Source organism: Equus przewalskii, chromosome 5, assembly GCF_037783145.1.
Source record: "Equus przewalskii isolate Varuska chromosome 5, EquPr2, whole genome shotgun sequence".
Lineage (NCBI taxonomy): Eukaryota > Metazoa > Chordata > Mammalia > Perissodactyla > Equidae > Equus > Equus przewalskii.
Window position 1 is genome coordinate 52,326,030 of NC_091835.1, and position 19,007 is coordinate 52,345,036.

Sequence of the window (19,007 nt, forward strand, 5' to 3'; positions counted from 1 at the left end):
GAGGCCAGTCAAGCAGGAGAGGCCTGACAAGTACTCCAGCCAGCTAGGGGCAGCATGAGGTCTGGACAGTGTGTCTAGTAACAGCACTAATGAGCAGAAAAGAGCATGAGCTCTATCCTGCACACAGATGCATGAACACGTGCTAGGACCTCAGTGACAGATGCCAGTAGGCAGGAAGAGGAAATAAGAATTATGGCTATGAAAACTGACCCAGCCATGGCTCTGGCCTCCCAGAAAGTAGCCAATAGCCGAAATATGCAGTCAAAAGTGGGTGTGGCCAGATCAAGTCTAGCCTAAGTAGATATCCAAAGGAGCACCAAGGTGATAAGACAACAGAACTCTAGGGAGTAGGGACCCATGAAGTCAGGTGAACAGCAGCATTGTGGGGCCAAGTGATCAGTCTGTTGAAAGACTATAGATAAGGCAACAGAGCTGAGCAAAAGTGAGGCAGGATAGCGGGGCCCAGCTAGCCAACCAAGCTGAGGTGTAAGGAAGGATGTGAGGGCACTGACGTGTTCAACACAAGTCCAAGGCCTAAACACAGTTGCACAGAAGGGGCCAGTACAGTAGAATAGAGATCATTCCCCAATTTCTGGATCTCTTGTTTAATTTCTGGAATGATCAAGACTAATTCCAGACCTCATCTGCTGAGGTTCAGATGGGAGGAGTCAGAGAGGGCAAAAACTTCTCAGCTTCTCTCCATCCTGGTTTGATTTGCATTGGTACTTATGAAGCCAGACTAACCTTAAGGGGAAATGCTTCCATGAGTACAGAGGAGGGGGGCTGAGGAATGTGGGGGTGGACAAAAGGCAAATAGCTTCTGCCCAATTTCGTGCTTCCTGTTAGGTGTGGGTCAGCAAGGACAACAGCCGGCAGGCAGATCCTGACCAGGCCAGGGACACCCACAGAGTTACTGGGAGCTGGGAATGTAAAAGATTCTTTAGCTCAGGGGCCTAGGCAGATGTGGGAGAGGTCATGCCAGGTCAGTGGCCATGGCACCTGGGGCTGAGATCACCTTTCATGGTGACCCTTCAAAGCCTGGGGTCATGGAACCAAATTAGAGTGGAACATGGGAGATGCCAGGTCACCAGCCATGCAGTGGCCCCTGAAGAACACGCTAAGCAGGATCATCCTGTGTTCCTCATTCCAGCCCTTTCTTGGGGCTTGCTGAGCACTGGTTAGTCCATCTCTCTGCCTGATTATCGCTTACAAAGCTCTGGAAGCTACTTCAAAATGTTTTAACATATATTTTTTATCCCCACCGAAAGCCTTTTTGGTAAGAAATAAAATTAAATATTAAAAATTTTAAAATTAAGTATTTTCTGAGTGCCTGTTGTGTACAGATCCTTCACCCTCAGTGTGCTCTCAATGCAAAGGAAGATCTTGACCTTCTCACTCCCGTACATTTCAATCAATGACCTTTGAACGTCTATATAATCCTTCTCTCTGCCCATTACATCCCTCTTCCCCACATGGAACAATCTCCTGGGGAGATCTGAAAAATTAACTAGCCTGACAACTTTAAAAATCAGCCCTGACAGGTTTGGGGTTTTACCAAAGCAGATTTCTATTTCCAGACCTCTTTGCTTTTATTTGCCATGCAGCCCCAAAACCACCTAGATTTAGAGAGAAACCCAGGCTGGTCTGTATGGCAATTTCTGGAGAACCTCCCAGTTTTCTGGGAAATCTCAATGGGAGATTGCCCAGTTGGATTCCAGAGTCCCTCAAGGGTGGTAGCCCAAGGGTGTTGAGGGTGTACTTCAAATCCTTCCTTGAATTGGGAGAAGCTGCTGATACCACAGGCATAAAAAGGTTTTCTCTCCAACTGCTCTCTTCTTCAGCCGTTCACCACAAACTCACACCGCCACACACACACATACATACACACACCCTATACAGAGCGTGTGCTAGAGCAGTTCTTTCTTCAAATATGAGGCCAAAATGATTCTACCACTTATATCTCATCAAACAGAATCCCAGGCAAGGATGTAAGAAAACAACTTATGATGCAGTATGTCAAGATGACCCAACCAAAATAATATAAACTGGTCAAGTATTGAAGGTAGACAAGTATTTCAAAAGTCAAAGTAGAACTTTGCTCTTCTGAAGACTAAATGGCAGCTAAAGGAAATAGCTGACCCTTGGTCTGGGTTGTAAAAGGCTAATAAATAAAAAAGAAGGGCAAACGAGCCTATATCTAGGCTAGGCTGGAAACTAAGGAAAACAAAGAGAACTTGAAAGAGGCAATGCGGTAAACCTGTAGCAAGCACGTGGCAATGCTGAGATGGTGTAGGTTATAGTTTACACAATCTCCATCGTCTACACATTTCAAAACAAATTAACGAACGCAGAAAGGAAAAGGAGAAAGTGTTAATTCTACAATTTAATAAAATCAGTTTCCAAATCTGAAAAAAATTTACAGCCAGCCTTATTAGCTTATTAACATTTTGATTTTGATTTTTCGGGATTTGGACTGTGACTAGAAATGACCCTTCAGAGAGGATGTATCATAATATAGCTTGTGCACATGTGAGCTCTGCCACTAATTAACTGACTGATGGGATCTTCCAAAGAGCTGCTGCTGTCTGCCTCGGTACAGGCCGTCCCGTCAGAAGAAATGGGCTGAAACAGGGTGTTCCACCAGCCGGAACCCGTGCTAATGGCGCTTCCATTGCCAATACTCTCTGAAAGGGAAAGGACCAAAAATGCCCCAGTGTGAAGAGAATTAATGGGGTTATGTGGAAGACTGGGAGTGGAAAAGAGAGATCCGAGCACAGGGCCAGTGCTGGACAAGTTCATAGAGGAATCGTTTCTTTTCTAAGGTTTCATCAGAACTGCTGTAGGTCTCACTTTGTCAACCGTTCAGCTTGATGCGATTCTCAAGGGCACTTGACACAATAGAGTCGTGTTCCAATCCGGGATAGCAAGATTAACCCAAGCACAATAGCACATGACCCTGATAGTCTGAAGGTTAACAAGTAACAAAACAAAACAAAACAAAAAGCAACAGAACAAAACAAAAAAACATGAAAAACCTTTAGAGGAGGGAAACAGCAGCTTGTAACTCTCTGGAATTTATCCTCACAAGGTTCTAGAATCAGGATTTCCCAAGACTTCCGTGTGAACGCCCTGTTTTGCTCAACCCTGGCTGTTCTTGTAAAAACAAACATTTCTATGTTGCTACATACAGTATTTATAAAGCACCTTAGAATCATTTGCAGAATATGATCTTCAATCCAAGTAAAGAAAGCAAACGTTTCAATTACAATCCGAGCTGAATGTTGATAATCAAAAAAGCAGCAAGGGTGCTTACTGCAATCACTACTGTTGTTTCATGGCAATGTGAAAATATAATGCCTGCATACTGTCCAGCAAAGTTGCCAAACCAGTGCCAGTCTCCTTACGAGACAATAAAGATAAATGCAGTCTGATAAGAACACGCTGGGTGGTCTGGTGTTCCTGCAGCTTGGTCAGTCGTCCGTGGCCAGCACAACCTCGGCTGGCAAGGAAGGGCTTGCTCGTCCTTCCTAACTGTCAGGGCTTTTCCTAATTCTTTTCATCCCATAGCGGGTCCTCCATTTTGCAGGCTCCTTAGCAGAACGCACACTCCAAACCTTTAAGCTTCTCTTAGTTGCTAGGAATGGCTCTGCCCTTCACAAATCTGTTCAAATTCTTTCCAACCCCATTTAAATTTTCTTCCATTTCTACCTCCCAAAGTCATGAGTTCTGTAGAAGAACTTGCTGTTTGAAATTGTAAGCCAGAGAGTGAAAATTTTAAGGCTTCTTTTCTCTGTAGGAAACTACATTCAAATATCCCAAAGACATTTTTTTCGAGAAATAAAGCATATTTGGATAACTTTAGAGAATTTACTCAAGAGAGGTACAAAATATAGAGTCCTGAAATAATTGCAGGTCTCAAATTTGGGGCCTCCATTAGCAGTATTAAGGGCTCCCATATTTTAAGCTCCAGAACTGAGTCAATGTCTCAGTTTTCCCAGCAATGATTGCAGTACCTGGCAAACAGAGGCTCCTTTTTAGTCTATATTTGTTTCAAAAGTGACTGATGTAGTACATTCATGTGTAATTTATGTTTATCAGGCCTAGTTATAGGCAAGTTAAAATGTTATGGTTTTCTTGAAGATTTTAGTTTTCCAGTATTTCTCTCTTGTTTCAAAAATGTTCCTATTACTATCTTGATCTACTTTGTATCTCTTCACAGCAGTTGTTACTACTGATATTCTGTGTGGGTTTACCTGTTTGATTTTGGCCTGACTCCTCCACAGGAATGTGAGTCCCTGATGGCAGTAATTTTGTCCATTTGTTCAAACACCGTTTCAGGGGCTGGAATGGTACCTGGTATGTAGCAGGAGCTCAAGAAACACCTGCTGATTGGTGAGGGAATGAATTTTTATCCCCACATTATCACCAACCCATAATTTCCCACCAGAGAGAGGGCAACAAGACCAAGTGAAGGGACTTAGAATCCAGCCAGGCCAACCAAGAGGTCACTGCCCAGCCAGCAGGTCACAGATGGCACCCTCTGTGCCCAGAGGTCTAGCTCACTTCCTTAGTATCCCCCTGCCCAACTTCCTTTTGCTGTGTGGTTCTTATTATTGCACCAGTATCCCCAACCATTTGCGAGCATAATGAATGATTTTCTTAATTTTATAATAAAAATAATAATAAAGTGTTCTTCTATTTCCTTCCGTTCAGTAATCAAGAAGGCCAGAGAGACTGCAGTCTTCACACTGACAATCTGTTGCTGTAGTAACAATAACAAGCTTAATTTCTTAGGGAGGGTGAGAAACCAGTTTTTTCAGTTAGTATACTGAGGGAATGGTCTCTTGTTTTTTATTTTGTATTTACTTGTGTTGAAAAAAAGAGACTATCTCATATTTAACAAATTTCGTGGCCAATCATAATGATTGCCTTGATATTAAATTTTCCCACAAAGACTTGCTTTAGAGAAGGTACTTTTCATCAGCAAGTGGAAGATAGCATCACCCCCATTCCAAAGCTCCTAAGAAAAGAGAGGTAATCAGCTTTATTTCCATTTTACAGATGAGTATAGAGAAGTATCACGTTAGCGGTAATCTATCTCAGCCCAAAATGAAAATGACTGACTCATAGTGATCAGAGTTGTAATCAAAGCGGATCCAATTAGAATCAAAAAATTATTTTTAAAGCTCTGCAAGTGTGGTCGTTTTCTCTTTTTCCATTTGGTTTCGATTTCCATTGACTCCATAAAATTGGGAGATTCAACACAGACACCTATTAGTGAGATGTGAGATGAGTAACAAATGGAGAGGATGGAAGTGATTCAGTAGGGTGAGCATTCATAAACGGGGCAGATTGGATTATTGTAGACTAAATGCTGTTTTGGGAACCTATGCATAAAGCTTTTAGGGGGATTTTCTGGGACACATTTTATTCTCTAAGATGCAGGCAGGTTCTAGCAATCAGTGATTTTTTTCAATATGTTGTAAAGTAGAATATGGTACAAAATAATATTAAACTTACTGTTGTAATGAATAAATGAATAAAAATGGCCTTTATAATCACAAAATGAATAACATTGGCTTTTACAATCACAATCTAATACTTAAAATTTTCTATTTTTCAGGTTCAATCTGTCTTTCCTGATATATTCTACACTTTTTGAGGGTATGGCTCATGCCTTCTTCTTGATTTGTACCCAATAGTCAAGAAATGCTGATTAATAGTTTATTTTCTCTAGTAGATATGAAAGTAATCAGAGTGTTTTATTTTCCTTGAAAGAGAATGTTTATTGATAAAGAATTATTTCTACTCTAAAAATAAGACACATTTATTTTAGAGAAATAGGAAATAATGAAAAATAAAAATTTATTATTTTCCAACCAAGAAATAACTTACGCTAATAACATTTAGTAAATTTAACTTACTTCTTTTTTCTTGATGTATACAAAATATGCTCTTTTAAAAAAAAAATCAAAATCACCATTGGCATCTTGCTTTGTATCCAGCTTTTTTCATTTGATGAAAGTTAATCATTTCCCATTTATGTACAGCAAGCACAAAATAAAAGCAATGAATGAAAATAAAACACCTAATATTTTAAATTAGAATGAATCACAAACATGTGCAACGTTCCTTCTAAAATGTATTTTAAAAACCACTCAGCTATTATTAAATCCTAATGCAATAAACAGAATTGCCTGAACCCTGCTCTTAAGGACAAAAGAGGATGATCTTCAGGTCTTGGCGCATTTCTAGGGCTCTGTCTCCCTGTTCTCCCCATTTCAGTTGCAGCTTGTCCCTCTGTCGAGGAGGCTCCAGGCACAGGCTCAGCCCATCCCATCATTTCCTTTCAGCAATCCACATATGCAGCTATCTGCTGTATCATCAAATACAAAGATACATCACAGCTTCTCTGAGCCCTTTTCAACATCTCCCAGGTCAGAGGCCCAATCAGAATCACCACGAGCATCACCAATGCAATGGCTCTGGCTTCATCACTACAGCTTCTCCTTCACTGTCCAGGAGTCATTTCATTTCACGCTTTTTTTGTTGGCTTATTTATTTGTTTTAATTTTAAAGCATAAGCTTTGACACCCTTTAAAGTAATGAAATGATTGAATCATTCCTTATAAAAAAATCTTCAGTTTATTAAAGGCAGTAATACTTTATTGCATTATTTTATTTCTAAAAAAGCAATCATTTAAAGTTTTCCGATAAATCTGTAATTTAAAAAGTTGAATAGAAGTTTGTGGCTTAGAAACAAAAAACCAGGGTTTTTTTTCTTAGCACTTTAAAATTTCATATGAATGTAGCATATGAAATAGAAACTGAAACATCTGATCTTACTGTAGGGTGGCCAGTCATCCAGGTTTGCCTGGGACTATCCTAGGTGATGGCAGTTGCAGTGGCACTGAACGTCCCACATCCTGGGGAAACCCCTCCGTCCCAGACAGACCAGGATGGTTAGTCACCCTATATATCATTCAGTCAGATAAGCTATATTTGCCAGGCCACTAATATTCATAATGTTGGTGTTATTTTCTATGGAGTGAATAATAGTTTAAATAAATCAAACTTTTACCCACTTTATGGTCTAATTTCTGTCAAGTGTAACAATAGGCTCTTGTGGTCATTCTGGGAGATGTTTTTGTCCCTCTTTACATTTCTTTTTTTTTGTGAGCTGAGCTAACACCTGTGTCAGTCTTCCTCTATTTCATGTGGGATGCCGCCACAGCATGGCTTGACGAGCAGTGCTAGGTCCACGCCTGGGATCCTAACCTGCAAACCCTGGGCCACCAAAGCAGAGCAGGTGAACTTAACCACTATGCCACCAGGCCAGCCCCTCTACATTTCTTACAAGAACATGTGACCTGAAAAATGTTTGTTAATGACCCCAAAGTCCCTATGTTGACGCATGCATAAAACAGCAATTTGATAAAATTGCAAAGATTTCATTTTGTGCTGCCCTTTTGTTTCTGACCACTGTTACTTCCCAACTGAGCCAATGCCTGGACAATTCCAAACTTTGTGTCTTTAAGATGTAATTTTTTTTTCCAAAATCTTCAGCACTATGATTGCCACTGACGCTGACATTTTCTCACTGAAGCTTCTCTGTAACAATGCAAAGCATCCACTGAGAGGCCTGAGAAAGAGTGCTCTGTTTGGTAGTACTGTACCTGAAGAACGTCTGCCATCCTTTTGCCTATCAGCAGATAATAACCTACCTCTAGAAGGCTCTCTCTCTCTCTCACTTTTTTTAACAAACTTTGCTAGCCATCTGTCCTCAAGCTGACATTACCTCGGTGCTCTTTTGCATATGCTGATGCAATGCAATATGGTGACTGCCTCTTCCATTCATCCTGGGGTTGAAGACTTTATAAATCATATAATTGTCAACATCTTATGCACAAATCATATGTTGTTAATATGAAAATTCATTACTGTTCCTATACAGGGCATAACATTTCATAACAACTGGAGAGAAAAAGGTTTTATGATTTAAGAAAAAAAATATACTGACATTTCCTTCTCCGCTCATACTAGTTTGTAACTCGCACCTAGGAAACTCCATTGTTGATGCTCATTACTTGAGCATCTGAGCATCTGGAAAACGGAAGCTCATTGTTTTTGGCAAATTTCACTCATATCTTATAATGTATGGCAGTTTCATATCTCTGAATTTAATTTCATTGTAGAATTGGGAGGCACTGTCACATTTTTATCCTGATAAAAATATCAAAGGCCAATTTTTTTTAACTCACTAGGCACAGTTTTGAATTTAAATAAAGACCTTAGCTTGAATGGTGTCTAACATCATTACTATGCCACCATATTTTATTTTTAGAAAACATTGCAAGAGAAAAACTGTATCATCACTCAAAGAGATTTTGGAATTTGTTTTGTACCTCAGATTAAAGATCCACAATTTTAACACCCCAATATAAAAGAAAATAAATGGAACATTGATTTGAAATATTTTTTAAAAGTGTTTTTTAAAAGAACTCTTAGAGATGTATTGTAAATAACTAGTTTCCTTAAAACATGTCAGTTTATAAATATTATTTGTGGATTAAATTGGCTCCATATGGCTCTTTGAGGGTTTGAATTTTCCCTGGAATGGTATTTGTAGTTATATAAAGAAGAATTATGCAATATATCAAGTTGTAACAAGAAAGGAAATGTGGCCTCATATTTCACCATCTGGACTTTCTAATCAACTCGATCTGAGTACAAGATTCAGCTCTGCCACTGACTAACTGGGCCATTTTGGATGAGTTACCAAACCTCTTTAAGCTCCGGTTTTCTCATCTGTAAAATGGGGAAGCTCTTATGAGAATGAAATGAGATAATGTATAAACAGTATTTAACACAATGCCTGGCATGTGTTTAGCACTCAATAAATAATGGACACTATTATCAGTTTCATTAATCACCAGAGATCCTGGGGTGCACAATGGAAACAATATTCTTAAAGCTATCTCACATTGCTTTCTCTTCATAGAATGCCCTCCCCAACTTATGCCAACTGACAGCCCAACCAGACTGCCAGGTAAATACCAAATGTCATTTTATCCAAGAAAGCTTCCCTGATTCCCTCCACTGAATGTGAGCATTCACTTTTTTACATGCCCAAAGAACTTATCATTTGCCTGAAGTAAAATGCCAAATTACACAGAGGCACTGGTATTTGAGTTCTTTGTGTTCTTACTTTCTTGGGAGCAAGGGTCTTATTTTATTCATCTTAATATTTATTCCCCGTCCTCTAAGCTCCTAATGTCTAATAGGAGAGAAAAAGAGATGAGCACAGACAACTAAAATTCCAAGTAGCTTATGATACATGAAGAGAAAGTAGTGTAAACAAAACTGCCAATGTTCAGAGGAGCGAGAGATGGTGACTTGTGGTTGGGGTGATAAGAAAAGATTTGTCTGGAAGAAGTAGCTTTTAAGTGGGCCAGAAAGGCTCAAGCGGATTTCAAAGGAGGAAAATGGAGTGAAGGCAACTTTCTGAACAAACAATTGAACCACAAAGAATAAGTCAATTTCACTGGAGCAAGTTGAGTGTGTGACTGGTGGCAGATAACTCTAGAAAGGGAGATGCAGTATGATTGCAGAGAACTCTAAAGGACTGGCAAAGGAGGCTGGATTTTATTTTGGGATCAATGGAAGTTGTCAGAGCTTTGAGAGCAGGAAGTGGCACAGAGAAGAGAGGCCAACTACTCTCAGTGCAGCCTTCCAACTCTGCACTCATCAACACTCAAATAAATTTGCTTAATATCTCCAAAATATCTGCCCCTTCAAGATAGCCAATCATGCCACACACTGAGTCTTGAAAGTATGTAAAGCCAGCAGTAAACTTCAGCTCATGTTTCTGCCAAAGAGAGTAAGTTCAGTATATGGTTAAGAGCATGGGCTAGGAGACAAGGTCCTGGATTGAAATCTTAGCTCTGCCACTCACTAAAGAGTGACCTCAAGAAATTGCTTAACCACTCTAGTTCATGGTTTACTCACCTCTAAAATTAGGTAGTTATCATGCTGACTCATAGAGATATTATGAAGTTGAAATGCCATGCATGTGAAGTTCTTAGCAGAGACCACAGAAATTGCACATATGACTCTTCCTTCTCATCATTCCTCCATCTCATCTCCCTGATTCTGTAAATCTCTGGTTTTCTTTGACCTTCATCTTGTTTCCTATTCTCCATTGTGTTTGAAAATCTGATTGGGCTCCCTTCTCTCTTATCAGGGACATCTCAGGAAAGGCAGATCCACTGAAAGGGCTTAAGCCTGAGGAGAGTATAATAAAGGGACTATTTACAGAAGGATGGACTGGGTTAAGAAACCAAGGGATGGTGGAGCACCAATGAATGTGAGCTCATGATCACCTTTAGGTTTAAAGTGCAAGAGGGACAAAGGTGTCGCTGGAGCCAGATAGTAGCTAGAGCTATAGAAAAGCTGTGGCCTTATTAGAATGCAGCCATCCCAGAACAGCAGTGAGGCAGGGAGGGAGCAGTGTGTGTGCAGGGTAATTACCCAACCTCTCTCCCCTCCTTCTTTCCAACCTCCTGCCAGTGCCTCCTGTTGGCTGAACTCAACTGGAAGCAAAATAATACTGGAGCCAGGTGGTACAGTCTGTAGGGGTCAGTTTTCTGGGGCACCAGAAGGGCTGAGAAGGCCAGAGAACTGATGGTGGAGGGAGGTTGGGGCCAAATGTGCAGTTGTTTTTTGCATAAGCGGTAGAAGTATGGGAAGAGATCTAAACATTTCAACGGATCATTGTCCCCATGACAGGTGAGGGAAATGAAGTTCAGAGAAGTAGCAGCTTGCCAAGATTTCCAGCTAGAAAAAGGAACCAGATTCAGAGCCCTAAACGGTGTCTGAGGCCTATGATGTTTCCCACAACACTGCATGGCTCCTCAGAGTGATGGTTGAAATGACCTTGGTCTTACCTAAGCGGTTTCTGCCCTGAGATAAACCAAGGGTGTGAAATCCTATCTTGATTTTGGCCTTCCTTCAGTTCCCTACTTAGTTGGTCTGAATCTATTCATTGTGATTTTCCAAATTATCTTTCAGAGAGGGTTTCTTAAAGATTAATTTTGAAAGTTACTGACAACCAAATTGGGTTCCCTCCTTTTTTTTAGAAAAAGGAAGGTTAAATCTAGGATATGAAGGCATCTGAAAGAGAGAAAGAGAGAAAGGAAGGAAGGAAGAGAAGAGAGAAGGAAGGAAGGAAGGCAGAAAGAAGGAAAGAAGGGAAGGAAGAAAGAAAGAAGGAAAAGGGAGGGAGAGAGGTAGGGAGGGAAGAGAAAAAGAGAGAGAGGAGAGAGGGAGAGATGCTTTACAAAAACAGTTTGGGCAGCATTATTTGTAATAACCAAAAACTGGAGACTAAGTAAATGCCTATCAGTAAAGGTAGAGTGACGAAACAAATTGTGACATATCCATATAGTAGAATATTATACAACAAGGGAACTAAAACTGCAAGCAACAAAAAGAATGAAACTCATAGATATGGTATTAAGAGAAGGAAGCCAGTTTCCGTTTATAAGATTTCAAAAGGAGGCAAAAGTAATCTATGTTGTTAGAAGATATGATGGTGGTTGTTTTAGGGGAAGGGAAATGACTGGAAAGTGGTTTCTGTGGTGTTAATAATGTTCTGGGTTTTGTTTATTTGTTTGTTTCTGCTTATTTGTTTAATCTGGGGGGTGATTATACAGGTGTGTTCATTTTGTGAAAATTCTTTGAGCTGCCCTTTATGATTTGTATCTTTTTCCATAGCACATTAACACATGTGCACAAACAAAATTTCAAGTAACCAGTTGCACTAGTCAGTTTTGCTTCAGAAAAAATCTAGTCTTCCAAAATCTCTTCTAGCTTACACCACAAACAATTATCTCTTTATGGTAGTAGAATTCTATGAATGGCCCCCATGGTCTCTATCCCTTGGTGTTACTCCCCTGATTATGTTACATCACATGGCAAAGGCATTTGGCAGATGTAATTAAGTTTATTAATCAGTTGACTTTAAGGTAAGGAGATTATCTGGGTAGACCTAACCAAATCACATAAACCCTTTAAAAGCAGAATTTTCTCCAGCTGGTGATCAGAGATTTGCTGGGGAGATTCAATGTGCCATTGCTGGCTTGAAGATGGAAGGGGCCACACTGAAAAGACCTGAAACAGCCTCTAGCAACTAAGAGCAACCCCTGGCCCACAGCCAGCAAGAAAAAGGAGCTCAGTCCTACAACCACAAGGAAATAAATTCTGCCAATGACCAGTGAGCTCAGAAGAGAACCCTTAAGCTCAAATGAGAAAAGCAGCTGGCACCTTGGTTTCAGCCCAGTGAGACCCTAAGCAGGTATCTCATAGTGCCATGCCCAGACATCTGACCTACAGAAACTGTGAGATAATAAATTTGTGGTTTTAAACTGCTAAATCTGTGTTAATTTGTTATGCAGCAATAGAAAATGAATGCACACTTGTTCACATGTTGGCAGCTTTGGGGTGGCAGCTGGTGAGACTCTACTCCACTCTGCTCCACATGTCTTCACATTCTGGGACCCATGTTGAAGGAGCTTCCCTATTTGAGACATTCATATGGCAGAGCGGAAAGAGTAAGTCAACTGACAAAAACCCATAATGCCTCCTAAAGGATGTAGTGTTCATCACATCTGCTTACACTGCAATGTCCAAAGCAGGTCACATGGCTACACCCAAAGGCAATGGGACAGGATGTATAATCTTCTTATAGAAAAGGGGAGATTGAATAATTTCAAAACACAATACAGTCTACCACCATAGAATGTTACAACTGTGGCTTCATTGGAGAGAGTAGAGTCTTTGGGGTCAGAAAGACTTGCGTATGAAGCTTGGTACCACCACTTTACTGGCTATGTGACCACAGAGAAGTTAGGAAATTTCTCTGAGCCTCAGTCTCTTCAATGGTAAATACCTGTCTTACAGGATTGGTGTGAATGTTAAACGTACCAGTACAACGCCTGATAGATACGCTAATAAGTGTTGATAAATATTAGCCTCAACCTCTTGTCTCAAGGATTAACCAGAATGTAATTCTTCCAAAGGGAGAAGTCAGGGAATGAAAGCCGTATCTAAACACACCTTTCCCTAATAAAACTAATGCAGAGTCCCAAAGGCATAATTCCTTTACATACAGTATCTCTTTGAGCATTGCAGTAACAAATCACAAAGAGTAAAGGGAATATAGTATTACTCTTCCGAATGAGATTGTTAAACGCAATCAATATCAGAGGTGGGATTACTTTATAATTACTTACTAAATTGATGATTCACTTTAACACCTATTTTTGGCTCGTGAAGATGTTGTCATAAAGTCATAGTTAATACAGTTGGAAAACTGGCCAAACCAAACAGTGAATAATGTTTTGTCCTCAGACTGTTTAGGCTTTCTTTTTAACCTGCCCAGATGGTTTTAAATGCTATTTCAACTTTCTAGTTCACAGATATTTTTAAATAACTATTATTAGTTGTTATTTTTTAAGCCTCAATCCACTATTTAGGGTTTTAACATTTTGTTATTATACAAAAAAATAACCATTACACACACAATGAAGTCAGTACACTTTTGTGAGGAGGAAAAGAAGAGTCAAGTCACTCCAAAACTTAATCAGGCAGAGATAACCGAAGTCAGCATTTTGGTGTTTATTCTTCCAATTTTTTTCCCTGAATAGATAGATAGACAGACAGATAGAATGTGTGTGTATATACATATACATATATGGTATATATTTGTATTTTTGTGTATTTACATATATTTCTTTCACAAAAATGATGTTATGTATTATATTCTATTTTTGTAACCTTTGTTTTCCTTTAGTTATATACATATATACTGCCATTTTAATGGTTTCACTCAATGATTCTATGTGTATTACTTAACCAGTGCCTTATTATTGAATACTTAGATTATTTGTAAATTTTCTAGTATTCAATCTCTTAAACAGAGAATTAGAGGGAGCCAGGGTATACGGCTTTGTGGTCAGAGCACCAGCCTGATTTTGGCCTTACTCACTCCCACTCACCCTCTGATCAGATCCCATATATGGCAGCTCCGCTCTTAAATTTCCAAATGTATCCTGGGAATGTTAAAGAACAATAAGCATAGAATCTTTTTGAGGATGAGTGAGCCTTTTAAAACATTTCCAGCTATTTTGTATTATTATCAAGAGTTGCCAGATGGTATGTACAAGCATCTACCTCCTGGTTTAACTGCCCTTTCTATGATTGTCTTTATCCACCAGTTAAGTTCTCTGTGAAAACACAGTGCCCGTGTCCAGTGTCATCACAAAGGTGCCCAGGATTAAAGCACTCAGGTGCCATCTTTTTTTTTTCTTCCCCAAAACAAAATTGAAAAAGTCAGCCTTGTGTTCTGATTATTCTTTTGCTTCAGAGCAAGAAAATGATTGCTCATAAAGTCCCCCAAAGAACTGGCATTAATGACTCTCGGAAGCCCTGAATGAAGCCATTGTTCTAGAAACATGACTGCCTTTATGGGGAAACCAATTACATATGTATATATAAATATATATTTTTCACATACAAGGAATTAAATGAAAGTCTCCATCTGCCTCTGTTAAGAGCTCCCTTTCGAAATACTAGGAAGCCAATCACCCAGAGCCTGGACACTGACCTCTAGCCTGGCCCCCCGGGGCCCAGCCTTCCGTTGTCTCCTCCGCGGCTCCACCTCAGCTCTTCTGATGAATGTGCTATTGTTGGTCTCTTCAGAGAGGAGCTGTTAAAGGAAAGGGAAGATTATTTGTAAGTAGGTAGGAAAATGTTCCAACAAAAGAATGAAATGAAGAAATTAGCTTCCTTTTATGTGTAAGCACCAGCGCTGCTGCCAAATCTTCAGGCTGTAGTGAGTGAGGAAAAGAAGGACCTTCCTGATGCAAGGCAGTCACCTGCAGCCACTGACCAATCATGGGTAAGGCCACCCTCTCTTTTACCCCGGGGAAGATAGGAGATGGGGGGTGATTGCAAATTTATCCTAGGAGATTTCTCATCTGGTAGAAACCTTGTAACATTGCGACAACTTCTTGAATGGGAGGTCTATGTAAAATACCAAGCCCCAAGTGAGCTAAATTTTTTTAACATGTTGTGGCCCTCTGAAAGTAGAAAGTTGAGAGATTTGCGGAGTAGGGTTAGCGGATTATTAATTTTTACTGTATGTAAGAGGCATTGCCATGGCCTAGAATAAAGCTGCAGAAAGTCTAGAAATCTTACCACCATACTCTTCTGGAAAGCCTGCGGTCTGACAGGAATCTCAAAGCTATGAGGAAAGACTTCTTAAAGCTGATCGGTGAAGTACTATTTTGGACAATGAGGGGAGATCACAGGTTGTCTGTTTCTCATAGACAATTTGCCATTATGGGCCATTGGAAAATAAGAACAGAAAAATGGACAATCGGAAATGTGTACAGGAGAAGGATAAAAAAGGAACATTTGGGCACGACCTTAGTCAGCTACGAGTTAGTTGATAGCTTTGTCCAAGAGATGGACGATGAGATTTCTTCATTTTCACCTTGAGGAGAGACTTGAGGAAAGGGAGCTGGCGGGTTTGCTGAAGAGCTGAGAGGGCCTGTATGAAAATGGATGCCACAGTGAAGGAAGAGAATAGTTAACTTGTAGGGGTACAGTAAGAACCAATCAAAGGGCTTATTTAAAGAACAGAGGTAGTGAGATAAAGAGAAGGACAAGAATTAAGAAGAATGAGAAGGTAAAAGAAAAAGCAGAAGAGATAAGAAAGAGAGAAGATAAGATTCTGAGGTCTTTCTTAAACTGCCTGGCTTCTTACCTTTCTACTGCTTCGTCTCAGTTCTAACACTCTAAATAACATGGCCCTTAGGGAGCCTCCTGCTCCCAGCCTGAGTGATGCCCTCCTCTGGGATCTTGGAGCTCCCAGTGTCCCCTTTCATCGCAAAGGTCTTCAATGGCCTAAGTTTGCTTGTCTGTCTGTCCAGTAGACTCTGAGCCTCATGGGTTCAGGACAACATGCCCACTTTGCTCCCTACTGTGATCTTAGCACCTGGAATAATGCCTGGTGCATGGTAAGTGTTCAAAAAGTATGCTGGATGAATACATTGCAAGGGGGAAGGGTGTGCAGAGGTCATAAGCGGAGAGGAGAGCCTGATTAGAGGGGAGAAGATTTCCAAGGATGGCCAGAGTCCACAGGCAGAGAATTGGTGCAGTCTGGGAACTTAAAGAAGCACCAGAGAATGTGAGAGGGTGGCAAAGACGGGGCTCAGGGGCAAGTGGGGTTGATCACAAAGGGCCCTTAAACCGTGTGAAGGAGATTAGAATTAATGCTGAGGGCAGTGTAGAGACATTGGCAGGAACGTTGGGAGGTGATGTGATTAAATCCGTATGTTTAGAAAAAGGAATTTTGCTGTAGCCTGAAAAACTGATCAGAGAAGGGATGGCATGGAGGCAGGAGGCCCACTTAGAAGACTGTTGCAGAAATCGATAGGAGATATTATCGTGAGTTGAACCATATAGTGCAGAAGGGATGGAGAAAGTGCATGGATTTTAGAAAAATTTCAAAAGTAGAGCTGACAGAGCTTTGATATTGATTGGAGAATAAGGATGAAAAAGGAGAAGTCGAGACTGATAGCTGTAATTTTAGCCGTGAGCAAATGGATAGTCAATGGTACCATTCGCTAAGCAAGTAGGAGGAGTATTTTCGCATTTTTGTAAAATCAGTTTCAGGCAGATTGAAGTCGATGCGTCTGTGCAATATCCAAGAGGACACGTCCAGAGGTAGTTACATATGCGCATCTTCAGAGCTCAGGTGAATAACTGGGCTGGAGACACAGAGCTAGTGATCATGGGCAGAGGTGGTAATTAAAGCCGTGGAAATTGATGAGATTGCTTAGAGGAATGTGTAGAGGGAGGAGACTGGAAGACTCGGGACTCTGACGAACAGACACAGTTTTTAAAAGGGCAGAAGAAAGGAGCTTAAAAAGAATAGTATAGGGGCCGGCCCTGTGGCCGAGTGGTTAAGTTCGCGTGCTCCGCTGCAGCGGCCCAGGGTTCGAATCCTGGGCGCGGACATAGCACTGCTCGTCAGGTCACGTTGAGGTGGAGTCCCACATAACACAACTAGAAGGACCCACAACTAAGATATACAACTATGTACAGGGGAGTTTGGGGAGATAAAGCAGAAAAAAAAAAAAAGAATATTATAATAAAGCAGCCTGAGAGACAGAAAGCTGTGACAGCGGCTGAGGGAAGAATTCATTTCAAGTAGGAGTTGTCTAGATATCAAAGTCTATAAGAAGTTAGGTTGATAACTGAGACATGTCTATTAAATTTAGCACCAAGGCAGTAATTCATGACCTTGATGAGAACAGCTTCAGTAACAGTTTAGGGACAGAAGCCATATTACACTGGGTTGAGAAGCGAACAGGAGGCAATAATGTGAATACAGTGAATGTAGACAAATATTGCAAGAGGTTTGATGGTGAAGGGCAAGTACTCTTATAGTTTCCAAAGCTGTTAGACCATCAGTCTTTATAGGAGGAAATAATTGGCAACTAGTTGTAGCCTGGGGAGAACAAAGAGCAAAGCAGACCCCCGAGAGCTGCGGATAACTCCAAAACCTTGGAGATAGTGGTGGCACAGACGGAAAGCAGAGGAAGGTGTTTGCTGGAGAAGTTCCATTTTAAACTCTGGTATGTTGGATGGTTCTTTGCCAAGCGAAAATACGCAAAAGCAATTGAACAGAGAAGAGTGGAACTGACGGAGGTGCTCTGGCTGAGATGGACATTGAGATTTCTCTGCAGTAGTGGCGGCTAAGACAGTCCACAGGAGTAAGACCTCCCAGGGAAAGAAAGTGAATGAGAGGCAGAGACAACTGAGAATAGTAATGATACAACAGTCCACTGACATTTGTCACCCAGGAACTAGGTACTTTTCCTGGTCGGACAACTGGATAAGGGCCATCAAGTTATCATGTCTATGCAGACTTTTAAACCTTTACTAAATTGTCTTGAGTGTCGAGAAATCTAAACTTCCGATCATTAAAGACAAGTTAACACTCCCCACCTCCACCCTCAGACTATGTGTTATGCAATACTCTTGACTTTACAACTTGAAATTTATTCAGTAAAACTTATTCAGATGCTTTTAGCGTTTTCTGTAGTATATAATTTCTGTGAACAACACACTTCCCACCATAAACTACTATTTTCAATAATGAGTAAAATTATGAGAGAGATGAATTTAGAGTTCGCCTCAGGCCCTCTCTGAATGAATGCTGAAAAGTGTCCTATGTTTGGGCAACAACCAGGGTGTGGGTGACTGATCTTTCGAGGATATGGAGAGCTGTGTTAGGAAGCTGAAGCTGAAAAGGTGGCTGGGAGTCAGAGCATGGCAGGCCTTTAACATTCTGCTAAGCACTTTTGGCTTCATTCTGTAGATAATGGAAAGCCGTTGAGTTATTGTGAGCAGAGGAGGCAGAGGCTTAGATCTGAGTTTTAAGAAGGTAAATCTGGTAATTAGTAAGCTCCTAAAAAGTATTTGTTAACTGAATGGAGAAATGACGCCTGAAGACTAGGAGGTGAGAGAAAAGGTACTGTTATTGTTTGGAAGATAATGGGAGATGAGTTAGAAGGTCTCTCATTCAATGTCAGGCACTGAATTTTGTCAGTCATTTGTGTAAGTTATTAAAGCAGAGAATAAAAAAGGCAGATACAGTTACCTTAGATATTATATTTTAACTTAAGACATGTATGGGTACATTCATCCAGCAATTGTATAACAGAGCGCCAAGGCCCTTCCTTTGTATATAGGTCTACTAATTGGAGTTTTGTATCATTTTTCTTGCATGAGCCACACCGTGTTTCTGTTTCTGTTTCTTTAAATTGCAGCAAAAGGCAATCAGAGTGCAGAATATTAAAGAAATTTTTACAAGTTTTTCCCAATCATTTTTAGTTCACCTTTCTCATACTTATTTGGATTATAACATTTTCAGT

The 19,007-nt window shown here is 40.4% G+C and overlaps 1 protein-coding gene across 21 annotated transcripts in view; it reads right to left on the minus strand.

Moving 5' to 3' along the window:
- LMNTD1 (lamin tail domain containing 1) overlaps positions 1-19,007 on the minus strand; it is a 369,630-nt gene that overhangs the window by 107,717 nt on the left and 242,906 nt on the right. For 20 of the 21 annotated variants that reach the window (XR_011540022.1, XM_070619358.1, XM_070619342.1 and 17 more), the window contains one exon: positions 14,666-14,767. Coding sequence is in view for 17 of the 21 variants with exons in the window: in XM_070619358.1 (XP_070475459.1) it covers positions 14,666-14,767 (102 nt within the window). In the remaining 4 variants the exon portion in view is untranslated. Of the gene's footprint in view, positions 1-14,665; positions 14,768-14,864; positions 14,923-19,007 lie in introns of those variants that run through there. The other variant, XM_070619355.1, reaches the window with a different exon arrangement.